Source organism: Enhydra lutris, unplaced genomic scaffold (assembly GCF_002288905.1).
Source record: "Enhydra lutris kenyoni isolate GAN:26980312 unplaced genomic scaffold, ASM228890v2 scaffoldscaffold17, whole genome shotgun sequence".
Lineage (NCBI taxonomy): Eukaryota > Metazoa > Chordata > Mammalia > Carnivora > Mustelidae > Enhydra > Enhydra lutris.
The window spans coordinates 41541263-41561733 of NW_019154101.1; the positions used below are offsets into that span (position 1 = coordinate 41541263).

Consider the following 20471-nt stretch of genomic DNA (forward strand, 5'->3'; position numbering starts at 1 on the left):
CTTTTGTGTGTATTTCATTTCAGTTTCTTCATCTGTGCATCAATAAAGATGCATGTGCTTAGGGCTGGGAAACTAGGCTTGTTGGGTGCTTTTCAGTTCCAGAAGACAATGGATCAGAGCATTTCACTCTCCCAAGACCTCATTAAGATATTGACAAGGGAATTTTAAAAGGTTGGACACACAACAGTGAGAACATAAGATCAAACAATTGAACAGATACTTAGGAGAGGAAATAGAATGTTGGTAATTGGTAAAGTGGGACCAAGGAGGCCACAGCCAGGAGTGCATTCAGAGGAAAGACAGTTGAGTAGGAATCAAGTCTGCCTGTGCCTTGGGGACTTGTATGAAAATGCCAGGTACAATGGAGGATGGCTATAAGGCAAGAAGCAGACAACATGGATTGACTGGAGATCTCCATGTGGAAGAGTAACCCTCTACCCATTCCTACCTGGGAAAGTCCAGCAGCTGTGTCCCAGGTGAAATATGTTCCCAAAAATGAGAATTCCCCAGAGAAAAGACTCCCCAGTGATCCATCTGGCAATTAAGTGATCCTCAGCAAAATGGTGAAGCCAACTGATTGATAAACCCTACCAGTGTCAAGTACAGTTCTCCATAAGTTCTTACAGACTCATTATTAAATATGCATGGACAAGCAAAGCTCTACAGATATTTTAGGAAGGCTATATCTTGAAAGAGAGGAGCTAAGATAAGCAAGCAGAAACTATAACCCTAAAGGAAATAGAAATTTCAGAAAAAAGAAGAGTTTTAAAAGAGAGCTCCACTTTGTTTCCTCAGAGAGATTCAAGAAGATATTACATCCATAAAAAGAGCAGAATGCCAAAAAAAGAAAATCAGGGTGTATCAAAAAAGAATTCTTAGATATTAAAATATGATCATTGTGACCAAAAAAAAAAAAAAATCAATAGAAGGACATGGAAGATAAAGTAAAGGAAATTTCTTTGAAGAAAAACAAAGACAAAGAATAAGAAGAAATGAAAGAATACGAGTCACTTATTGGATCAGTCAAGTTTCCAAATCCAACTACAAAGAAATCTAAAATTACAGAATAAAGAAAAAAAGCAGAGAATATTACACACACACACACACACACACACACACACACTCACACACACTCACATACTACAAAATAATAAGTCAAGTCTGAAAAACATGAAGATCCGGATTAAAAGGCCCTACTACAGGTCTTGATCTCAAGGGTTGTGAGTTCAAGTCCCACATTGGGCTCCATGCTAAGTGTGGAGCCAACTTTTTAAAAAGACCCACTAAGTGTTTGGCACAATACTAGATCCACAGTGAAATTTCAGTACACCAAGGATAAAAAGAGAGATGTTAAAGCATACATGTTCATTCCCATGCTGTTTCTCCCCCACCTACACATAGACACACACACACACACACACACACACAAACACACCAGCTGCAAAGAACTGAGAGTATTACAGATAACAAATTCCTTATCAGCAACACTGTAAGCTAGAAAACAGCAGAACAAAAAGTTATTTGAGGGGGTGCTCCAGCAAAACAAGGGAGTAAACCAAGCTATAGTAAGATACAGAATCTAACTAAATGGTATTGTTAACTTCTGGCAAGTACAATGGAGAGGCAGAGTAGTAAAACAAGAGATATTCACTTTTCATTATAAACTTTTTTTTTAAAGATTTTATTTATTTATTAGACAGAGATCACAAGTAGGCAGAGAGGCAGGCAGAGGGAGAGGAAGGGAAGCAGGCTCCCTGCTGAGCAGAGAGCCTGATGCAGGGCTTGATCCCAGGACCCTGGGATCATGACCTGAGCTGAAGGCAGAGGCTTTAACCCCCCATTATAAGACTTTTTTATAACATTTTTTGACATGTGCATGTATTACTTTGAAAAAACTTCTAAAAAAATTATTTTCAAGTAGCATATATACACTAAATTAGATTTTAAGGCTAGGAAAGAAAAAGAGGAGGAAAATACATAGCTCCCCCAGCTCAAACCCAAACTCTGTTAAAAATTTTTGGTCTACATTCTTTTAGTGTATTCTTTAAATACAGGTTATCATGGCATGCCTGGATGGCTCAGTCAGCTAAGCATTAGATCGTGATCTAAAGGTCATGATATTGAGTCCCATATCAGTCTCTGTGCTTAACAGAGTCGGCTTCTCACCCTCTCTCTCTCTGCCCCCTCCATGTGCTATCTCTCTCTCAAATAAATCAGTAAACCTTAAGTGTGTGTACATATATATATATATATATATATATATGAAATATAAAATATATATGTTATTCTTTTTTTTAAAGAATCAACAGAGCTGTAGTCCTATTGCATATATATTTTTATCCTGATTTTCTCACATAAACATTTTTCTAATAGTTATATATACTTTGTAAACATTTTTAATAATTACAAGTATTTTATAATTAGATATATTATAACTTACCTAATTTCTATATTTGAACAGTTTATAATTTTTTGATCTTTTAAACAATACCATAATAAATATTTTGCCATAAAAATAGAAGTCTTTGTCAGATAGCTTGACTCCATCTGAATTTTGCTATTTTTGTTTGGTCAGGCTCCCTAGATTTTTCAGTTCTTTATGAAATCACTGTGTTTGTGATCTCCATATCTCTCATAAGCACCAAAACTCCTTGATCTCAAAGACCATAGTTCCTTGTTTTAATAACACAGCGTTTAGACAGAAGAAGTGCAAAGACATTTCTGGGAAGCAGCACTTAACTGCCTGTACAGAAATGTGCATGCTCAATAAATTTTGTTGCAATGAAATTAAAAAGGGTCTACTGAAATCAAATGAAAACTGATCTAGATTGATCTGGATTGACCCTCATCTTAAAACATTCCAGGATAAAACTGTGACTACCTCTCTTTCTTAATTTAATAGAAACTTGAAAACCACAATCTTGGGAGTCCAAAGGAAGGACTTCAAAACACATTTTGTCTCTTATGTCTATAAGTGTTTCCGTTTCAGGAGCTCCATTGGACTAGAGCCTGCAGTGAATAAAAATGTTGGCTAAAATAAATGTTTACTCACCCACATCCTTCATTTACCATCCTGCAATCATATGCATAGTGACAGACTTAGAAGGAGTTGGTATAAAGGGCCACAAAGCCACCACAACAGATGTCATAGATGTTATCCATCCAACATCACATACTGTGCTGATCACAGGGGGAACAGAGTGCTATGGTCCCAGAGGGCTGTGTTGAGAAGGATTCTGAAGGACACTTCCCATCGCTACCAGAAAGAGCATGTCATCAGTAATTCATGCCTGGCATAAGCATGAAATGAGAGAACATTGGATTCTGGCCATCTGCCACTTTCAAGCCCATTAAGCCCCAGTAAAAAGTCTTACTTAACTCTTCTGGTTCTGGTTCAGATTTCTTTATAAGGCTTAAAAAGACTTGCAAGGAAGAATGTGTGGTGCAATAAAACTTGGCTAAGACCGCACCTATTCCATTTCTCCAAATTGACTAAACCATCAAGTTTGTAATCTGATTACCAAGGTCCATCTACAGGGCAAGGATTCAGGTACTGCTACCATGGTGACTGATACTTGGGAATTTTTCTCTGTCCCACTTCCAACACGGCCATGTTGGACTGGGAGTCACCTCCAGCACCGCAAGCTGTCCTCCAGTGTGTCTTTTACTTTACCATTCAACTTTTTCCTGCTGTCTGTGTTCTTAGCGTGTGAAGACTAGATCCCAGATCAATGTTCAATCCACATAGAAAAAGAGCTTTTTTATGCCAAAATATCATTACCTTGTTTCATGTGCAGAGTAGAATGAGTTATCATGAGAAGTAATTGCATAATAGTGTTTTGTTTTTCCATCAGATTGTCTTGTTATTTTGGCTCGCCACAAATAGCATGTTTCATATTTCCTTGTTTTCCTTCCTCTGTGTTTTCTCTCTGAGTTAGCTGATGTCACTCTTTTAAAACTATTGCAATCACCAGTAACCATGTTTTTAAATATAAGCTAAAGGAAAGAGAAATTGAGAAGCTGAAGATGATAGAATATTCCTAAAAATGGGGTGGCAGGAAAAATAATTTGCATACATAATTTCCAGTCTGAGAAAAGGATCTGTGATGCTGGTTATTATTGTCCCCATTTTACAGATGAGTAAATTGAGCCTCTAAGAAGTATGCATGGGCTAGATTCCCCAGCTACTAAATGGTACAGCCTAGATTTGAACAGAGGTCTGTTTGATCCCAACCTCAGGGCTTTCCTCTCTCTACCTTTCCTGAAAGGTGAAGAGTTCAGATTGTAAATGCTGAATGAAAACCTTTTAGTAACTCACAAATTTTGGAATTAAAAAAAAAAAACTACCACTTTTTCTAGATCTGATAGCAAAACTATTCTTGAAAGTTAGCTAATTTGAGAAACGGGTCCATTAACACAGTTTCATGGACAGAGATTATATGGCCCAGCTGTGTGTTATGCAGATTGGGGAAACTGAGGCTCAAGATAGCATGATTTAGCTAAAGACACCCAGCTAATTCATCGCCAAGCCCAGACCAAAACCCAAATCTCCTTTACCTCATTTGGGGAGCGTCGCAGGTGGCTTCCCAAGATTTGTGCTGCTAAAAGCATCAAAAATTCTGTCTTCTAAACTCCAAGGCCGTACAGACAAAGTTGATATTATAGGCGGGGAACTACATTAAAAACACCAACAAGTCTTTTTTCAATTCAGTAGTTTTTAGACAAGGCGCTGTCTTATGTGAAAGGGTAAATAAAATATGAATAGTCTCTAAATTCACTTTTTGTGATAAGACTAACTCCACCTGGGATTTCCATCCTTCCACTCTTTCCAGAATAAGAACGAGGAGAGGAAGCATTTATCAAGTTGTCTCTCTGCACAGAAATAAGCAGACAACGTTCCATCTCAGACAGCAGCAGGCACGAGGCCTGCAGGAACCTGGCCCTGCGGGGGTGAGGAGAAGGAAGCAAAGCTGGGAGTGTGCGGGGCGAGAACCCATGACTCCAGGGCAGGGTCTGATCTCTAGGACAAGCAAGGGTAAGGGGAGCAAGTGGTGACACAGGGAGGAGCCCCAGCCAAGGGGTCAGAGGGAAGATTACTTGGGGACAAGCCACACTGGGTGCAGGTGGGAATCCATTTGCGGGCATCATGACAGAGTCCTCCTTGCAACAGATCTCTGGCCACCGGCAGGGCATGCTGGGAGCAGACCCAACTCCGAGCACTTTTCCAACAACAGTGGGGAGGCTGTGCCCTGCTGGGTGGCACCCTGGGCCTGCCCCAGGGACCCTACCTGCCAGACGTGGCTGGCAGTGAAGTGCCAGGACGGAAGAGAGCCATGGTCAAGGCTGCCTTCATTCCCGTGACCTGAGTGACAAGGCTCGGTACACTCTCGTGTGCTTATACTCATCCTGCCAGTAATGGCTCCAAAACATGGGTCTGCTGCTGGGACCCGGGGGAGGAGGCAGAGAGAGTTTCCAGGTGAGAGAGATGGATGAGCACAAGCATAGCATCACCTAATGGTAGAGTGCTGGCAGCTCATGGAGTGTGACCTCTTCTCAAAATTATCAGAGGTTCTTTAAAGTGCAGAATCCTAGCCTTAGCCGAGACAAACTAGTGTATCAAACGCTCTGCAGGTAGGCCCAGGGAATTCTCATTATCAACAGGTGCCCTAACTGATTGCTATTCCCACTGCATTGAGAGTGAGAGTCATTCAAAGGTTTTGAACCTGGGGAGGGACATGGATGAATGTGCATTTCAGCTCAGTTACTGGGGCTGTGGAGAATGTGTTCAGGGAGAAGGCTGGGAAGGAAGAGAGATACTAACCAGCCCTAGAGGTGCTGCACAGGGGCTGGGGTGTGGAGGTCAGAGAAGACAGATGAGTAAACCGGAGCAGAGCCCGGCGATTGAGTGGACGTGGAGTCAGGTGAGAGAGGGGTCAGGAGTGACTCTGGGGTCTGGATGTCATGAGTGGCCCTTCCTGTGAGCCCACGGGGCCCCTTCGCATTCAGAAGGTGAAAATCATTCATCACAGTCCATCCTGTGAAACGTTCAGGAACAAATCGATAAAAGATGATTTCCCTGTAAGATTAAAGTGGAAAATGAACCCCCCCACACACACACACACGTACACAAAAAACCCTACAGCGTCTGAGGTATGCTTTTTCAAATAGTACAGTTTTGAATAAATTTCAATAAAATTGATCTAGTTTTTTTGGTACTTTTGACAATTAAAAGGATTCCCTTAGTTATCTGGGATATTCATTTATAGAGAATGCCTCATTTCCCTATTAACATGAGACTGTGACCATCCTAGAACAAAGCTTTTAATCTTTTATTAGGATTAAAGTTATTTAAAGCAAACTTATCTTGGAAGCACTGCATGGAAAGAAAAAATAAGGTTGCATAATCATTTAAATATATATATATATACTAATATCCGTACTAAGAGAACTCCAGTGTAAAAAGGTGACCACAACCATCGGCGCAGGGAGAACCGGAGTGGTCCTAGGCAATCAGTGACACCTGTCAGAGCGGGACACTCTGAGCAGGAATGTTGACACCTGTCCCACTAAAGGCCACTCACTGAAGGGTCCAGGAACAAGAGTGGTCAGTGTGAGTGGCCAGAAGCGACTTCCTGAGGCCCCTCGTCCTTGAGCTTCTGGGAAGTGTCACTGATCACTGTGGCAAAGCGGCAGGCAGCTCCAGGCATGGGTCTCCAAAGCTCACTTTCTGCTTCCTTTTGACCTTACGCCTGAGTCATCTTTTTTTTTTTTTTTCTGAGTCATCTTTTATTTATGTCCTTCCTTAGCATTTCCATAGGATGGTTGTGGTCAACACCATTCATCAACCTCTAGCAGGCTCAGTTGGAACTCTGAGATCTCTCAGGACGTGCGGTGATCGAAGAAAAGAAAAATTGCTAATGGCACTTCTTAAACTAGGAATTTATGTCTTCCCATAAAGTGACCTTGTAGGGCTCTTTGTGTATTCCAATAGGGAAATGACTCTCCAAGTTCCCTGCACCTCCTCAGTCCTCCCTGCTCCCACCCCCCACCAGTCAGCTGATGTCTTCTGCCCACTCCTGCAAGCTCCAGGCCAAGATCACTGTGTGTCTTGACTTTATCCTTCTGCTGTTCATTCATTTACTCGCTGAATATTTACCGCACCCCTGCTTTTTCCAGGTAGGGCGCTAAGTTTAGCTGGAGATGCTGTGGACAGTCTGTGCTCTTACGGACTTCCCACCTGAACAAATAATGACACAGTTGTGATGCAGGGGAAACTGAGCTCTGGAGAAGCACTGGAGGTCTCTGGGCGGCTCTGTTGCCCACCCAACTCTCATTAAGGCAGGTCTCTGGGGCAGGATGGTTGGGGGGGGGCAGGGACTGTGTATTGGACACATCTCTCGATACCCCCTAACTCCTCCCAATTTACTCAAACCCTTTGGTGTGAAATCTCCACCTCAGTAGAGAGGTCTCTGCCTCTGATCACCCCCCTCCCCACCCCACCCCCTCCCTGGCTTGAGATCCCTGTGCTCTGCTGCTCACCCAGCTCCTGGCTCCCTCCCTCAGATGGGGACCCTCTGGTGTCACTAAGGCTTAGGTCCCTGGGGTACCATCTGCCAGAGATCACGAGGACTGTGAGGGAGAAAAGGGAAGTCAGAGGGTTCTTCAGCAAAGCCCAGTCATCCACCCACACAAGCCTCAATTTGTTCTACGACATGCGAATCTCCTTTTCTCTGAAGACAAAAGTAAAATACACACATTATGAGAAAAGTGACATTTATATAATTTTTACTTAAGGTACTTTACATAAAACAACATTTATAATAAAAATGACATTTCAGAGATGAATCAAGTTGAAGTTCAATGGATTCCCACCTTTTACATCTGCCAGAAATAACCACTTTTAACAGTTTGGTATTTATCCTCCTAGATAAGTTTCTGTTAATACAAATATATACATATTATCTTCCTACTGTCCTACATCTTCATATCATCTCTGTGATCAGTTTTTTTCACCCGAATATTCATGGCGGACACTTTCAGGACATACGTGTCAATCCTCATTCCCCTTCCCAAGTGTCCAGTATTTGACGGTAGGAATGTACCATAACTTCTCATTGACTCAGTTCTCCATTAATGAACATTTAAGTTCTGTCATATTTTGCGGTAATAATCTCGTAGTAATGAATATCCCTCTAGAGATGGTCCTCAACTTGAGATGGGTCAACTTAACGATTTTTTTTACTTTAAGGTGATGTAAAAGCGATGTACGCTCAGTAGAAACTGTACTTGGAATTTTGAATTTGGCTCTCTTCGCCGGAGAGCGATAGGCAGGGGGCGGCTCTTTCGTGACGCGGGGCAGTGGGGAGGAGCCACAGCTCCCCATCCGCTATGCCCTCAGGAAGGTCAAGAGCGTGTATACCTCCAGCCATGCTGCACACATGCAACCGTTCTTTCTCACTTTAAGTACAGTCCTCGATCAATTACATGAGATCCTTAACGCTTGACTATAACGAAATGGTTTTTCCCAGGCCCACGTCCGCATCCTGAGCACATTTAAAGTAGGCTAAGCTAACCTGAGATGTTCCGTAGGTTAGATGTATTCAATGCATTTTTAACTCAACATATTTTCAACTTTCAAAGGGTTTGTCGGGAAGTAACTTGTCATAAGCTGAGGAAGGTCTGTATACTCCCCTATGTCAAATTCTTCTTAGAAAGGTATCTTAGGTCTAGTATCACTCATTTTTTACTGGATTTTCATACACAATAAAATGTTCTTCCTCACCCCTTGCTTAACCGGTGGCTGGATGGACTGATGGATTCATTTGCTCCTAGTATCTTCCTCCCTGGGAGCTGTGTATCCTTGCTTCCCACAGGAGACTCCAGCACTTAGCTAGAGTGTTTGTTGCTGAATCTGTTGATCCCAGTTGAATTTGTTATTGTAATTGTGTAACTTATTTAATTGATATATAAGCCAGAGAACTATGAGAGGGAAAGGAAGAGTTGTTAAAAAAAAACAACAACACATTTTTCTGATTTCCAACTTGAACTAAAAAAATTTTTAATAACTAACAACCTACCCCGATCATATCAGACACAGGGTGTCAGCTGACTCATAACCTTCATCAACCATGTGACCATGATCTTGAGTTATGTCCTCTCTTGACCTGCCTTGCCAGTATTGTCTCCGGAAAAAACATCCCATAGCTGCTTGGTTTATTTGTAAATTGGGTTATCGTTACTCCTTAGAAAGACTTAAGAGCCAGGCGTGCCTTTTCTAAGGATCCAATACAACCCACCTCATAAAAGTTCCTGTTTAGTGGTTCTGTTCACCTGCCAAGCCCTTGTAAGCTCTTGTAATGCTAACAGAGACACGATCTTCAACCTCACGGAGGAGAAATAGAAAATCTGGCAATCTCAAATGTTGCCTTTGAAAGTGAGAGAGTTGTATGTAACAAAGATCCCATCACTCTCTAACCTAATAGGACATTAGAAAAGATTTTACATCTCCAAAATAGACAAAATCATTTATGTGAGTGCTGTAGGTACTTACTATTATTATTTGTTGGATGTATGGATACACAGGGAAACATATTTCTATAGGGTTGGCTGTATAGCGATCTCTGATTAAGTCAGAATGAATTAAGAATTAAGCCACGCAGCATTCACTCAACAAATATTTTTCTTTTTTTTTTTAAGATTTTTTTTTAAATTTATTTGACAGACAGATCACAAGTAGGCAGAGAGGCAGGCAGAGAGAGACAGGAGGAGGAGGCAGGCTCCCCACCGAGCAGAGAGCCCGATGCGGGACTCGACCCCAGGACCCTGAGATCATGACCTGAGCCGAAGGCAGAGGCTTTAACCACTGAGCCACCCAGGCACCCCAACAAATATTTTTTAAGTACCAACTGTCTCCCAGTGGGCTGGTGACTTCTGGGATACAGTGGGTAGTGGGTACCCTGGGGAGAAGTGCTGTCTAGATGCTTGTCATCTAGCTAAAGGCTTCGGGCCCCTGGGAAATGCACAAATGCAATATACTCAACAGAGCAAGCACTCCTGGAAATGCTCAGCCCACGTGTACACCTGGCCAGTAGAACAGGAAGCAAAAAGGCAACAGGCAAGTTTTCCCACGAGATCTGTGAATTCTCTTAAGGCTTGCCCATTAATCAAAGTATCCATCTCACTTACCCTGTATGGCACTTGACCAAGCCCGACCTCTCACTGCTGTGTTTTCTCTCCTAGGACATCAATGAGTGCATTCTTGAGAACTATCCTGAGTGTTCCAACCCCAGATTATTTTACATCATTCCATATTTTTGTGGACAGCATCCCAGATGCAGGTAAAGACTTAACATACCGCAGACTCGGGGCATGCTAGGGTGGGGAACGAAGGCAGGAAAGCCACCAGCTGGCACCGTGTAGGAGTCTCTTGCACACCTAGTGTCTCGGCCTTCTGGAATTCAGTTCACATTTACTGTTAATCTTTGAAGATTGCATTTGAGACTCTGAATGGCCTCTAAATGATGAAATTAACAGATCAAGGTGTGACAGAGGCCTTGGGACCACCCCATAAAGATGTGTAATGAAATCCTAGCTGTCATTGCTCAGCCCATGAGATAGTAAAGACCAGGGGTCAGCACCCAGCCTGCCCCTCCGCAGTGTCTTCACTCCATCACCAACTGCTTTTGCCCATATGCCCTAAGTGGGTCTGATACATGGGGTGCTCACTGCCAAAAGTCAGTAGTGTCTCTCTCAGGAGACATACTTAATAGGAGAAGGACTTTCTAGTGATTGCCTCTCAGGCTTACTTGGATGCAAGACGTTCTGTAGAATATGACTGACTCAGATAGTAAGGCCTTCAGAGTGTGGTCTTCCCACCTCCTACACCAGCATCCCGGGGGCTCTCGCCAGGCTCCCCCACCTCACCTTGGTCTCTGAAGTGGGGCACAGATGACTCTGGAGAGTCTGGTCGAGCTACAGTTTAAATCCATTGTATCAGACAAACAGGTAGCCTTGAGAAGAAATGGCAGTAATGCACAATGAACGTTATCTTCATGTGGGGGAAAATAAACCCTCTGCCAGAAGTGACATTTTGCCACCGAAGGGAACATTGATGAGAAGGTCAGTGTGTTCCTGAAAAGACCAAGAGCAGAAACCGTTTCTGAAGGGCAGCTCACCCCTTGTCCTTTCTGCTCACACTCTGATCACTGCTTAATTACCATGGGCGTTGTTGTTATTGTTGCTTCGCTGAGTTTACTGTAACACCGGACTTTGTTTACTGTCCGGATTCTGGAACTCAAAAGTGTCAGTTTTCTGCTTTATCATGAACTTCCTGAGTTCAGGAGGCCTCCCTGCTCCAACCCTCACCCCTGTATAAATGCCTCCTGGTTCACGGTCAGTGCTTCAGACACTGGGAAGACCTGGGGCCAGATGACTCACTTTCTGTCACAATGAAAATATTTATTCTGAGAAACGTGATTCTAGCTCCCTCAAGTGTTTTCTTAAATTATAGATTTCCTAATCTTAGTACGCAAGATGCCATATCGTGGTACACACATGATGATTTTCAAAACTCTTTCAAAATATCCCCTTGTTCCACCTTGACCATTACTCGAGCTGGGTGGGTAAACGCTGTTACTACAGTTTTTCAGCAGAGAACCCTGGCTTGCCCACATTCCCCTGGATGCTGGTTGCTGGGTAGTCCTGGAGCCCAGCTCCTGTGACTCCTGTCCTTTCCCACTCACATAAATGCTGTTAGTTTGGAGCTCTTCCTTGCAAATGAGATTAGGCTGTTCTCCTTCAGTAATTTTAAAAAAAATTCTTTTTTGGTCTTTAAACTCTTTAAAAAATAATAAGATTTAAAAAAAAGAATATGATGATGAGCAGACATGACCTGAAACCTATTTTGATTTCGATAGAAATAGCACATCAGTAAGTTTCATGATTTCAAAACCTCTCACTTTAGTGGTGTGCTTCTTCTATTAAAAAGCCATTCTAGGGGCGCCTGGGTGGCTCAGTGGGTTAAGCCTCTGCCTTTGCTCAGGTCATGATCTCGGGGTCCTGGGATCGAGCCCCGCATCGGGCTCTCTGCTCAGCACTGAGCCTGCTTCCTCCTCTCTCTCTGCCTGCCTCTCTGCCTACTTGTGATCTCTCTCTCTCTGTCAAATAAATTAAAAAAAAAAAAAAAAAGCCATTCTAATCACCCCTTTGTTAGCGTTTATAGGACCTAACTGCCTGTGTCTGTATCCTCTTTCTAACAAATATTTCAGCTGGGCCCCCTGGGGCCCTGGGCGAGGTAGTGCTGACTGGTGAACGTGGCAGAGGTTAGAAGGTGGGCGAGGCTAGTGGGAGAGGGAAGGCCCCTGGAGGCAGCCCCATCAGGCCTGGTCCTTGAAGGAAAAGGGATTTGGACTCAGTCACATGGTGGTGGTGGGTAAAAGAGGTACATCTTCAGCCTGTTGTTGCCATATTTTGAAACGGAATCTCTAATTGAAAAATCATTTTTTATATCCATCAAGGGAGCCTGGCGAGTGGGCCCTTGAAAGAGCAAAACTGAACGTGAATGAAAACTTCCTGCTTGTGGGAATTCTCGAAGAGCTGGAAGACGTGCTGCTTTTACTGGAAAGATTTTTACCTCATTACTTCAAGGGTGTGCTCAGTATCTACAAAGACCCAGGTAACGAACTCCCTTTGTAGTAGGCTCTTTGGCGTTTTGAGGGTTACTCACCTTGAACAGGACTTGGGCCAATAAAGGAGTGAAATCTGTTCGGGAAGAGAGGTTGCCCTTGCCTTGCAGAGGAAGGGTAGAATCACGAGCTATAGATGCCAAAACCTGGAGCTTCACATCCCAGCCTAAACTTGCCCTGTGTGAGAGGCCTGATGGTTCCACTTTTCCCTTTGGAAAGTTCAACTGGTGACATTTGTATTATCTTGTCCTGAGCGTGGGGCCGGAGTGCACGTGAATGGACGTGTGCGTGCTGGAGTCCACTGATGGAACCGGGAATGTGAAGGAACCACCACTGAACTACTGTTTCTGGGCCCTACTTCCACTTGACCAAACACTCCGGCATATAAAATTCTGGCAATTAGATAGAGGGGCAAATTGAAAATGCAATTGTGATTTCACCTAACAAATGGAGTGGTTTCCAAATAGAAGCAAGAAATGGAATGCATAGGATCACTAAATATAATTACTTTCAGAAATCCATCATTTCTTTTTCTCATTATTGCTTTATCCTGAAAGGCAAACGACATTGTTACTTACCTCTTCTCCTTAATCTACCACAGCCTACATAAGGCTTGCCTGCTTATTCTCTGGTCTGTTTGCAGTTCTGTCTTGTCGTCCTCAACTGGGAGGCAGCCCTGTTCTTTGTAGACCTGAGGAACCGCGGAAATGTCCCCTGAATGCTGCCTCCGGGTCCTCCGGGCTGGGACCTCACGCCACACTTGTGTCATGGGCTTGTACCGATGTCCCTGTGAACTGAGCTTGGCCCGGAGCAGCCCCGGATCCTGTTACATAAGGGGGCCAGGCCCCCACCAGGGGTTTGCAAGAGGAACATGGCTGGTGGGTGGGTGCTGCCCCAGTCTCACAGCTCTCTCATTCAGAGATAAATTCTGACATGCCTGCATGTGGGAACATTGACCGTGAACCTTCACATGTGCCTGCAGGTGTATCTCCTCAACAGGAAAGGGGGTGTAAATCACTAAAAGCGGAATAAACCCTAGTCACTTTTTTACACCAGGCCTTCCTGTGCCCCTTCAACAATGGGCAATTTAAAGGATTGCTGTGACCCGTATTTAGCTCCGGAAGATAACATCAACTTGAGTCTCAAGTGCAAGGCGGGGTCTTCCTCGAACTTAGACTTTTTTGAAGAAAAGGTTGAGATCATTCATTGTTATTTCCACTGTTTGGCTTTATCTTATTGTAGAGCATACGTGTGTGCATGTGTGTGTGTGCGTGTGTGTGTGATAGGCGGTATGAGAAGAAAGTGAGCCAAGTCCTGGAGACGCATAGTTGTCAAAAAGATGAACGCCCTCTTGTCCCCACATTCAGGAAGTATTTTGGTGAGTTGATATCATACACATCATCTGTCCTCAGACCAGGAAATGCTGTCACTTGTGGGGGCCATAGCCCAGCCTGTGGAAAGTCGGTCTCTGGGGCATGAGCCCGAGAACTTAGATGGGGGTAGTTTTATCTTTGTTTTCCTTAAATACAAATAAATCGGAAATCAAAACCTTAGCCCGAGGAACTCACTTACCTGCTGTTGTCATTTTGACTTCTCAACTGTTTTCTCCATTTAGATATGTGACTTCTCAGAAATGGGGCCTTGGTCCCAAGGTCTATAAGCATGTTAACTAAAGTAGAACGTATTTCTAAAAACTGAGTTACTATTAGCTCTTTTGATGTTAGCCGCCATCTTTCCACCTATAATTTAAAGATTTTTGTCCTTCTGAGTTTGGCATAGCGGTCTGTTAAGTCCTCTGAGCCTTGCTGCCTTGGAGAGCGAGGGTAAGGGTTGTCTTGCTCTCCTGTGCGATGGGGTGAAAGGTTTCCACAAGGCCAGACTGGACACATGACCAGTTCACACAGTCCAGTGGTATCAGTGGTTCAAATAGTGAAATATGCCTACACTGCCCACAGCGCCCTCCCTCCACGTACACCTGCCCCCCTTGGCTGCCCCTTACCACCACTCCCACCCGACAGTGAAGTCACAAAGGGGGTCATTCACGGGCAGGGAGGGAGTCTCCAGAACTCTAGGCCAGAGTTCTTTGTGGTCTCCTGGGCATCTTCTGGAGAGATTGTTCTGCATTGATATTGATGACCAAGCAGTCCCACAGTTGCTCTGTCTCAAGGAATGTCAAGTCTAAATTCTCGAAGCCGAAGCTACTGTCCTCTTTTCACATGGCTAGCACGTTGGGGTCAGCCAGCTTAAAGGAAGAGTGGCAGCAAGTCCCTTGAGAGATTTCATACCAGAGCCACCCCGTCAGCCAGTTTAGTCAAAATTCTCGGATTATGGCCCCCTACAATCATGGCTCTGGCCCTCAACTGAAGAATTTTGTCACTGAATAGCTTAGAGAACAGAGGGAAGAAAAACTGAAAATCTTAGACACAGAGGGATCTAGTGATTCTGAAATCACTGTAGATTAACCAACCGTAGAGCTGGATTGAAATGCAGACCCTTCCCCGGACCATTTTTTGGTGCTTGTCCCGTTACTTGAAAAAATGTAAATGTGCCGATTTTTAGTAATCCCCCTCCAGCAATACAAAACGTATTTAGACCCATCTCATTACTGAAGAGAACACACGAGCTGCAGTAACTGTTTGGGGAACTAGTAAAAATAGTCATGTCTAGTAGTCAGATGGGTTGTCGCTTATATTCCTTAATTCCTTCCAGAATTAAGAATTAATTCCTGCTTGTTTCAGTAACCCACCGTATAAGGAAGTCAATAACTTCCCTACATAATAATTTGACTCTTTGCCCTACCTTGTTCATTGCCATTGCTGACAAGTAGATTTGTCCCCTACCAAGAATATTTGAGAAGCTTCATTGTTAGGAATTTTTAAAATATATTTTTATTAATATTTGCAGGCTGTGGAGACTCATTTAGCATATCTCAGAAGAAATTTGTACTAGTAAGTACTCAAGAAGATAATTTAAAAAATGAGTTTTAGCCTGTGACTAACCCAAGAGAACATGCTCAGATGGTTCTCACCAGCCCAGGGGTAGTTGCTGATGTGGAGGCAAGTAGTACCCTGGAGAGAGCACCCAGTAAATGCCACCCAGCCTTCATTTGTGTTTGAATTAGGGAGAACCAAGCCCCAGACTGGTGTACCTGGTAAGAGCAGCCGACCTCGCTTGTTCAACCTACACAGTCTGATCTGTTGATTAATTAATCTTGATTATATTTCTCATTACTTACCTTTTCAAAATGAGAAAGTGGAGCTGGCCCAGAGAAGTGGAGAGGCTGATCCAGAGTCACCCACCAAAGTGTGGAAAGTAAGGGACGGAACTCACCTGTTCCTGAACCATGAGTATTGTGTTCGTGAACGCCTTTCCTCCTTCGCTCTTAAAAACTGACACGTGAGCCACCAGCATTTTTCTTAGTCATAATTTCTGTAGGAACTAAAGTCACAGTGGTGTTAGAAACCAAAATAAATAAGCGAATTAATTAAAGACAGAACATGTGGGTATCTGTGATAGGAACTATCCTTAAATGAACATCCCTTGGCTTGGCAAATTACCGAGCTGATATGGTTCAATAGCGCCACCTAGCAGCCAGACTTTGGAACTGTATGATCTAACGTTAACCCCCATTACCTTTCTCCTGCCTGGATGGAGACTTCAAAGCTTATGTGTCCAGTTCTTTTCCCTTGTATTTTAAATACTTTCCATTACTAGCATTACATTAGTATTCATTTTCAACTTTTTTTACCATTACAGATGTAAACATTGGCATCACAATAAAAAAATTACTAGACTTTTGTGGGCTGCCTTAAGATTCTCGCCACTAACAATTACAAAGGAAAAATGTGTAATACCAAACAAATGATTTACATACTAAATCTGCAGAGTTCATTCATAAACTGGATGCCTGTTTTTTTAAGTTCTTATTTAAATATTTTTACAACAAATGATAGAGTACAAATGTAAGTATCATTTTTTTACTATGCACAAACGCTATTTAGACCTCTCAGTAGGAGTACAGTAATATACTCTGAGTCCATATGCATTGCAGTATTTAAATCTGAGGACATTTACATAGAAAATAATAGCGAATGTGTAAGGAGAAGATTTAATATGGTATGCTACAGGAAAAATTCAAGTTTTCATTCATCTCTCAGTAAAAGTACCAGATTGAGTTAAAACAAATACTAAGTGAGTAATGCTTGGCCTATGTATCATAAAGAACAGCCATTCTTTTAGGAAACAACACTGAGTTGAGAGTTAAAGGAGCCTCTAATCCTCTTTCTGCCATGGTCTGCCCTTGTGATTCAGGGTAAATGCATATTTGGTGGCTGATCTCTAAAGACTGCATTATTATGATACTAAAGCATCAAACAGAATATTTTAAGGCCTCATGTTCTACCTTTTGTTGGTTAGCACAATCATAGGGTACTTCCCCCCTAAAAAAACAGCAGTCCTTGCACAGCCTCCATTGCCTTGATAATTTCCCAGTTTACTTATGGTAGCGATCGCCACCTAGAGGGCATGACGGTATCCTATATGGAGGGTTACTGGTTCAGAATCCTGTCTTGCCTATAGCTAGCAATATTGAAGTGACCAACTCAAACTCTCTGGTCACGGTGTTCATTCCTTTCTTTCCGCTTTCCGTACCATATGCATTTCTGTCGAGAAGACGGGATATCATAATGATTAGAGCACAGAATCTGGAGTAGACAGCCTGGGTGCCAGGTATAATCCTTCTAAGCCTCGGTCTCCCCATCTGCATAAAATGCATGAACAATACAATCTACTTCTCAGGGTTGTCAAGAGACACAGCTGATCAAATCCATATAAAGCCCTAAGCCTAGAGCTTCACATATGATAAGAGTTCAATAATTAGCTATTAGCTTGCCAACCACATCACATGAGAAAGTTGGAGCCTGTGTCTGTGAGAAACAGGACATCAGGCTGTCTTCATAATTTCTACACTTTAAAGGGGAAGGAGAGAATATTAGATGAGCCTTGACAAAACTGTAATTTTGACAGTTACAGCTGACCTATAAAATGGGTTGTCTTTAGGAAATAGTTTTTCTGACTTAGGAGGAGGGGAACAATTATATTCTGGCTAATACCCTATTCCTGGAACAATTAGAGGGAATAAATGTATTGGAAATATTACTACAGTGACACCTTCAGAAGCTGAAAATACATATCACCCAAGTCATTGAGGACTTTTTTTTTAATTATCCGTTTTTATGCCTGAACTCTTGCCTGAATTATCATGGAATTCAGATTTCAACTTTAAGTGAAAGCATCTGTTGAGATATGATTGGGGGCAATTCCCATTAGCTTGTGCTGAATGTTGAATTTTTCAGACATTTTTTCATATATCATGAAAATATATCATCATACATCGTATATGATGATATTTAGTAGATATAGGATGAGTGTCTAGAGACTTAATAGACTTTATTCTAACTAAGTCCCTAAGATTCAGTTCTTGAAAAACCTTTAGTTCCTTTCCTAGATGCAAAATTCACTTCGGGATGCTCTTTATAAACTTTGTCCAGCAGGTGGCAGTGTCTCCACTTTCTCTAAGACTTGCCTGTAGTTTCCTGATAGTTTGCCTCTGCAGACAGAAGTTTACATAATGCCTGAACACAGATGTATAATTGTGCCCAATTTGGGGACTAGAAACAGGATCCCAAATATCAAAAGGATTCCAAGTACAATTGACTGCAGTAGTCCAAACTACATTATAGGAGAGCCATTGAGGTGGGGGTAGGAGGGAGTTTTACAATCAAATACGTTTATGTGGGTTAAAATATATATATGTACTGTAAACTCTGGTTTTGTAAAAATAACCCATCATTCTGCAATGTCTGGATTAAACAGATGCTGTCTTTCATCCTTAATTCCCACTGTTATTTTCCACTTCCTGTTGCTTTTGTGCTACAGCAAAATTCAAAAACATTCTGGAACCTCATAGAGATTCAAGTTATGGCTAGGAGGAATTCAGACTATCCATTTACAGAGACCAATGAAGTTGTTTAAAGAACTCAACTGTCATTTATAAAAATAGGACTCCGCTTGCTATTGGTCCATCCACCGTCGGTATTCTCCATGAAGATTTGTTTGTTCACCAGCCATGTCCTGGGTTCAGATACTAATCATGTTGGCACTAGATTGTGTGTGTGTGTGTGTGTGTGTGTGTGTGTGCATTTGAGTTCAAATAACTAGACTCCTTATTATAGCTCAGTCATCTCAGAGTGAATAGCCTTGGGTCAGAAAAGCAGTAACTGTTCCTAAAGAATCGTAAGTTGCATAGCAATTTACAGTTTCCAAAGCATTTCCGTAAGACAGCTCATGGATTCTTCACGAATCCTCTGAAGTTGAGGAAGACAAAGTCTTTGTCTCATTTTCGAAATCAAGGAAGCTGAGATTCAAGGAAATTGAGCCACCACCCCACAGTGACCTAAATCCTAAGTGACCACAGACGTTCGACCTTCTGTCCCTGGAACCATCACTGACACCAGAAACCTGTGACTTCCTGAAGATTTCTCATATTTAATCACTAACTCAGAAGTTAGTGGGTTTTAGGCATAGGTATTGCAGTTGAAGGTAAGAGCTAGAAGTATGTATACATTTGACCCATTTCAACTATAATTGCTCATTTTATTGGAAATAATAATGACCTTGAATTCTGTATTTTTTTAAGATTTTATTTATTATTTGACAGAGAGAGAGAGAAAGATCACAAGTAGGCAGAGAGGCAGCCAGAGAGAGGGAGAAGCAGGCTCCCTGCTGAGCCTGAGATCATGACCTGAGCCGAAGGCAGAGGCTTAACTCACTGAGCCACCCAGGCGTCCGAATTCCATATTTTTAAATGTGTTTTTCACTTGCTAATTAATTTGCTCATGCCTGGGTACCATCCCTCCTCTAGGAGAAAGCATCTTCAATTTTATTATTTTAGAATAACAGGGAAATAGGACTTAAGTCACATGGATTATCTAGTAATAACTTTCCAAAAATAGTTCTCTCCTGTGAAAAGTAGCATTTAAATAGCAGTTATAAACTGAAAATACCAGAAGACTTCAGCAAACATATTCAGCAAATGTTGGAGTGTCTGCAGTACACCAGTCATGCGGGAGGGTGCTATAAAGATGAAGAAAGCCTGAGAGCCATCACGGGCTGGGGAGCACTTCCTAGTAAAGATATTCGTGCCAGGCCTGGAAGGGTACACGGGTTTTCATCAGACAGACATGGAGGGAGGTGTCCTAGGCAGGAAAGGAAAATGAGTATAGGCATGGAGGGGTGAAGGCCCAGAAGCGCCTGGAATGTGGGAGACACAGGGGCGGTCTAGCCCACATTGGCCTTTGCCTACTGACCCTGCCTCTTGGAGCTGGGGGCCCCTCCATTCCTTATAGCTCAGTCACCCTGCTGCTGCTGAGACAGTCCTGCCCAAGGCAGGAAGAGTATCAGCAGCTTCCACGCTCCATGTGGTACAACCTGGAACTGAGTCACTCACCAATCTCAGAACCCGTGGCCAAGCCACAGTTGCCAGAGGGCCATGTGTCAACCTCCCGCTCCCACCCCCAGTTTCCCTGCCCTCTGCCAAACCTGACCACCACCCAAGGATCCCTCACTTCTTAGCAGTGCATTAGGAGACTGCCAGGTCCCCAGGTTCCTAGCACTAGGGTTCTTCCTCACTGTCTCCCCACCTCCCAATCTAAGACGCAGCCTAGGGGGACAGCCGTTGACTACATGCCTGGTGCTGTCCCAGGGTCTCCCACCACACATCTACAGACA

At 42.9% G+C, this 20471-nt stretch overlaps 1 protein-coding gene across 1 annotated transcript in view; it reads left to right on the forward strand.

The window, feature by feature from the left end:
• Positions 1-20471, forward strand: part of LOC111147596 (uronyl 2-sulfotransferase) — a 290452-nt gene that overhangs the window by 228938 nt on the left and 41043 nt on the right. The window contains exons 6-7 of the mRNA XM_022503723.1: positions 10240-10337; positions 12516-12673. Of these exons, the coding sequence (XP_022359431.1) occupies positions 10240-10337; positions 12516-12673 (256 nt within the window). The remainder of the gene's footprint in view (positions 1-10239; positions 10338-12515; positions 12674-20471) is intronic.